Source organism: Micropterus dolomieu, linkage group LG17 (genome assembly GCF_021292245.1).
Source record: "Micropterus dolomieu isolate WLL.071019.BEF.003 ecotype Adirondacks linkage group LG17, ASM2129224v1, whole genome shotgun sequence".
Lineage (NCBI taxonomy): Eukaryota > Metazoa > Chordata > Actinopteri > Centrarchiformes > Centrarchidae > Micropterus > Micropterus dolomieu.
This window is the reverse complement of record NC_060166.1, coordinates 23,561,666-23,567,665: the sequence shown is the minus strand read 5'-3', so window position 1 is coordinate 23,567,665 and position 6,000 is coordinate 23,561,666. Positions and strand designations below refer to the sequence as shown.

Here is a 6,000-nt window from a genome sequence, read left to right as displayed (position 1 = left end):
GTTCAGTGACAAGACACATTCCTGCTAGATCTAATCCTATGAAATAGACAACAGTCACATGCGCACACACACACACACTGATCACATATCAAGGAACATGTAAACAAGTGAAATAAGTGATTACGTAAAACTTCTTTACATGACAGGCTTGATATTCAGATAACAGCAGACCGTGTCTGTCTATAGTGCAGGGCCTGGTGGCAGACACCTGCCCAAAAGATTATCATTGGTCTGCAAGTGTCAGAGGTGAGGCTCCACACAATGACGCACAAAACCCTGGTCATGTGTGATCTCTCAGATATCTGGTTATTACAAATACATACCTGGCATACTACTTGCAGAGAGCACAATCTCAGTAAATAAGAGTCCTTATCTAAATACAATATCCTGTACTTCAACTTCAACTTTATAATCCCAAAAGAGTTTGGTTCACAGCCAGCCAAAATCTAACTTTTCTATGACCCTACAAAATGCCATGATTTGCTAAAAACATTTATGTAATTATATGTATTTCAGGTAGAGAAAAAGATTTAACTCAGACACGTTTGCTGCAAAAAAATATGGTTTTCCGTTTTGTAAATACAGGTGGATTCAAACTGTCTTTCCCAGTTTTCACCCTTCTCTCCTTCTTATTATATTTTCCCAATATCAGTGGGAAGGGCCAACCTAAAATATGTAGAAAGTGCAAATACAAGATAATTAGGGAATATAAACACAAGAGGGAAAGAATTGTATTGAGCTGGGTCGCATATGCAGCAGCTTCAGAGCAATTTCGGAGGCTCTGTGGCAATCTGGATGCCTACTATACCCCTGTTTTCTGGAGCTGCAGTAAACTAAAGCCTTACTGGAATAATGTAAATGCAATTTTTTAATAGACATTATGGGATATGTTGGGAACAACCAAGGGAACTAAAAGGGGACTGTACAAAGAACAGATGCATTCTCCTGGGAAAGAATAATGGTTTCAGATTAAAGGTGGTATCTTTGAAAAGAAACATGATGCCAACAATCAACTGAAATGTTTAGTTAACGAATAACTGAGATTGAGATTGTTTACATGTCTGAACTGCCCCTGACAACTGTTTGTGTTGTCTTTGTTCAGTGTTGTATTGTTTGGTGATGTGTTGTATGGATGTTCATGAAGTTCTGTTTAGAGCTGAAAGTAATAAATAAATAAAAATTAAAGTGCATATAGACAGCATAATTAAAATTTTCAGATGAGATTAGCAGTTTAAGTTTTTAATAATTATTTTGAGTTTAATTTAAAAAGAATTTAATTTATTTAATCCGATTTATACTTTTTGTTTTTATCAAAGCATCATCAGCCAACTTTATCTTGAATCTTATTGAAAGTAAGTGGGCATCATTTATTTATCTACACTACATTAACCTAATTGTTCATGTTGGTACCACTTTCTAATAAACCACCATTCATAAGAGGCTTGTTGTGAAACAAAAAGCTGTCATGAATGGCCATTAATGAGAGCAACTTTTGGGTTGCCAGGTTGTGAAAACTCCCTTTGATTTATTGCACAGAATGACCATCTTATGGAAAAGGTTTGTGGAGTTTTGTGGAGGATTAAAAACTTATTACGAATTTATCAATGGCTTACTAACATTTTAACCGCATCTTATTACTTATTGGTACAGGATGAGTAATTCATTTAATAACCATTATAAAATTCAGTAGTTACAACATATAAACACGTCATAAAGGTGCCTCATTAGAAAGTGGTACCTATGTCAAAAATGCCATACAGGTTCACCCTGAGTCACACCAGTGTAACACATGAGCTTGTATAATTGGCACGCAAAAATGAAATAAAAGGAAGATAAAATGATATGCAAATAAAATGATCAGTGAGAAGTATTCTTTTTTTAATCCTACATGTCTGAATAAAACCTGGTCTGGGAGGATAAGTGTTGTGCAGAGGAAAAGATTTACGGCTTCTCTATTTCTGTCCTGCAAAGCTCTTTAGCAGTCTTACCCTCGTGTGTCACAGACTGTGAGAATGGAGTGCGTGCGCATGTTTGTGTCTGTGTACCTGTGTGAGTGGACATTCACAACACTGCGCGTTCAATTGCCCTTCCACTGAGCAGCCCCATGTTGCACTCCTGATTGTTCAGATCTGTTCCTGTGTGGATCTTTTCTCCAGCAGGACTGAGGAAAGTAATTGAAAACCGAAGAAAACATTAAGGAGACGCTCAAGGAATAGTGGTCAAGATGTTGATCACCATGCTAACAGCCATGTATGTGATGGTCAGAGTCGTAGAATCGGTAAGATGATTAGAATGATAGACTGAATACAAATAAGAATAGAAATAGAAATTCAGTTCATTATAATTATGGGAGATTAGTTTTAACATGTATTAAATGTGTTATGCTAATATTCTGGTTGTTTTAAACTGTCTTCAATATTAAAATATTGTGTATATTTGTATTAACAAATATGAGGAATATTTCCATATTAGAAGGAATACATTTGTGGGTAAAGTGCACTGTGTTTTTGCTGCAACCATAACATTGTATTCTCACCCACCAGGGTGTCAATGTCAAATATAAATCAGGTTTATGTACACAGCATCAGAATGTGATTAGGGTGATGTTAAAACAGGCTGTCAAAGTCAAATTATAATTAGACTTATATCGACAGCATCCAAATGATATTAATGTGATGTTAAACCAAACTTTTAATGTGCAGCATTCCTGTCCACTTATTATCTAAAAAAAGTGTCAAAATGTTAGCAAATTCAGCAGTGCAAAGTCATGTACCACTGAAAAACATGGGCCAAAGTGGGCCAAACTAATGTAATGTTTTTCACATTTATTTTTATAATTAATCCTGAGACCTGTGGGAAAGATATTCAAAAAAATGGGCCTTCTACTGTAAAAGTGAGTGATGAGTTTGCTTATGTTTCAGCCTTCGACACACACAGTGCCACCTCTTACCTAGACTCCTTTTTTCCCTTTCAGATAGGGGTACGTTTTGCACGGCAACAGGACCCTTTGCCTTACATGGTGTCCCAGCCTTTGCCTTGGCAGGTTCACTCAGTGTCACACAGTCGGAGGAGCAGCAAAGTTGATGAGGTTAGTTGTAAAGAGATCTGAACTTCTGTATGGTTGCTGTCACACACATTGCCATGCTGACGCACCAAAGCAATTGATTCCTTACAGCTAATACGCTGCACATTCATTCGGCACATGACACATCCACTCTGGACTGCTCCTCTGTGGATTTCATTATTCACAGAAACATTGATAGTAGTTTGTGAAGAAAAATAAACTTTTTCTGCTATTTGGATGCTGCTATGTGGCAGGAATTTTTCATCATAAATGAGCTTTTCTAATCTTCTGTGATCTAATGGCGAGACGGAGCATGTGGAAAGGTCAGCAACCAAGCTCAACTCAGCATGTAAGCATATAAGCTTAGTCACGTGTCTTATGTTTGCGTATAGTGTCTCAGAGGAGGACAGCAAAGGAAAATAGAGGTATTTAATTTACAAGACTAAGATGACTTTTGGTGCCTCTACACTCAAACATCACCACCTAAATAATACCATAAAATAAAGTAGGGTTTTGCATCAGATTCAGTTCAAGAATGACCTTTTGGCCCTCACCGAATCAATAAATCCTTGTACAGAGACCACTGGCAACACTGTCCACAATTTCACAGTTATTTAGCTATTCCTCAGGCTTTCACTATTGATTCCTGAATCAAGAAGCCCATTTCATTTCAGTCCAAAGTGCACACCTCTGCTTACAAAAAATCCACAGACAGATGAACTACAGTTTGTTATGCGTAAGGCATAACAAACTGTAGTTCATCTGTCTGTGGATTTTTTTGTGCCTTTTTCTTAGTTTGAGGTAACTGGTTTGAAGGTTCCTTCTGACCTAGACTTTTATAAATATGAAGCTGGCAAATAAAAAGACAAACAGAGGCAAAGAGCTGGACTGCAGGAAGAGGAACGTTGGTGGTTAACTGAGGGCACAGGTGCTGAAACGAGAAAGGACAAGAACGCATAAGCCCACAACAAATGCAACACGAAGCAAGGGAGTTAACAAAACAGAGGCAGAGGTGTAGAAAGACATTCTGTGTATTAGACAGGCCCCAGTTTAAATTCTCCTTAGTGATGAGGTCATGGGGCCGTTGTGTGGGGGACTAAATGCAGGCACACATCCAAAAAATGGTAAGCAGGCTAAACTGGTCCAGTCCTCAGCCTCTGTCTTCCCTGCCGCTGCTCTGCTTGAGCTGTAATCCCAATCAAGGGGATTTGTGTTTGAGGTCATTTCCCTAACAGTAGATAGAAAGGACACATACAGGTGCAGTCACACATGTATATTGCACATTCGTCACACAAGTACTGCACATTTTGTACAGTTGAGATTCAGAAGAATGTAGCCAAACATCCTGCTTGGTTATCTGTTTGCATGTGTGTCTGATTTTTGTGCATCAGTGGTATGTGAACAACATTTCAGATAAGATTGTAACACTGATAATGTTTATAGTTGACTGATATCGCATTCTCACAATTGATGCTTCCTGTTTTTCTCCTTTGTGACGCACAAAGGAAAAAAAGTGAGTGTCTTCTAACGCACAGCTATTCTGTTTAATTTACAGTTTGATGGCTTCAGGAGGAACAGCATAGGCGTGTATAGAAAGAGTAAGTGATACTGTTAATTCAACTAAATGCAGGCTATTTTTCTGCCGTGATAATTGTCATCTTAAAGTTACCACTAGGGTTTGATTCAAATCAAGTGTCCAATCCAACTGTCTCAACTGTTAATCAGAAAAATAGCCCGCTTGAATCAAGGCAATAAGTAAACCATGTGTTTGAACTTAATCATTGCTACAGACTATGTCTCCATGGCTATTGCTACTGCCTCTCTGGCTATCCCATGTGTCCTGTCGTGCTCAGACTCCAATGCCAGCAATGGGACGTGCACCACACCTGTTCCTCCACTCAGCCCTGTTGAAGTTGAGAAGGCCGCTGCCACCATCCAGACCCATTTCAGGAAGTTCCAACAGAAGAAACACAAGAATGGCAAGTAGATGGACCGGGAAGAGGGATGCTGGTGCTGGTGCTGCAAGCCTGAGAGAAAACAGGAAGCAGGTGGAACGATGTGGATTCACCAAAGGACGGATGAACTCTGTAATGATACACACAAATGCATATACTCATATGCAAATGTATATACATTTAAACTGTATGATAAATAATACTTGATCCTAGATTAGTGACACATTATAAACACGATACAGTAATAGCTCACATCTCAAATAGCTTCTAATATTCTATTTAAAAGTCTAAGTGAAAAATACATGTTAAAATACTGTACATCTGAATGAGTGATTAGTTTTGATGTGCTGTGAGGGACTGGGTGCGTGAGTGGCTTTGAGTATGATGTAATTTATGTGTTTTGCGTATATAAATATGGGGGAAAACTAATAATTTGTCAACATTGTGGATCTTTCAAAAACATGTAAAAATGTTACCAACCTACAGTATTTCAATAAACTCCTCTGTAAGCCTGTGTTGTATTTCATGGCAGCATAATGCCCTCTAGTGTTTTGATCAGGTTATGAATAATATTATGGATGAGCTACATTTTCAGCTGGTTCATCTATAATACAATAGTACCCTTAAAAGCCCCCATGCATTTTAAAGAATAAATTTGTATTTACAGGGGCTGTATGGAGACATCATGTGTTCAGAATTAAATAAATAGACATGGCATTGAATTATCACGTGAATAAACCCAGACTTACTTAATAATTATTGTGGGTTTAATAACAGTTTTTCTCGAATGCTCAGACACATTTCTTGAAATTATGCCTCTTTTTCTCTCTAAACACAAATCCACAACTTCTCACCCAATTCTATATCCAATTTTCTGGTCAAAATGAAGCTCTCCACTCAAAACCTTCAATCTTGCTGAAAAACCAAACTCAGACATGACACACATGCCCTCAAAAACACACACTACAACACAGTCTTACA

At 37.9% G+C, this 6,000-nt stretch overlaps 1 protein-coding gene across 1 annotated transcript; it reads left to right on the top strand.

The window, feature by feature from the left end:
• Positions 1-1,316: 1,316 nt before the first annotated feature.
• LOC123986438 lies at positions 1,317-5,393 on the top strand. The gene is made up of 5 exons (XM_046074686.1): positions 1,317-1,352; positions 2,157-2,278; positions 2,975-3,088; positions 4,620-4,662; positions 4,855-5,393. The coding sequence occupies exons 2-5, from the start codon at positions 2,225-2,227 to the stop codon at positions 5,049-5,051; spliced, it is 408 nt and encodes a 135-aa protein (XP_045930642.1). The 5' UTR covers positions 1,317-1,352; positions 2,157-2,224; the 3' UTR covers positions 5,052-5,393.
• The last annotated feature ends 607 nt before the right edge of the window (positions 5,394-6,000 follow it).

Coding starts and splice junctions, on each gene's coding strand:
- LOC123986438 (XM_046074686.1), top strand. CDS start 2,225: ATGTTGATCACCATGCTAACAGCCATGTATGTGATGGTCAGAGTCGTA. Junction 2,279..2,974: donor TGGTCAGAGTCGTAGAATCG/GTAAGATGATTA, acceptor TTTCCCTTTCAG/ATAGGGGTACGTTTTGCACG. Junction 4,663..4,854: donor CATAGGCGTGTATAGAAAGA/GTAAGTGATACT, acceptor TCATTGCTACAG/ACTATGTCTCCATGGCTATT.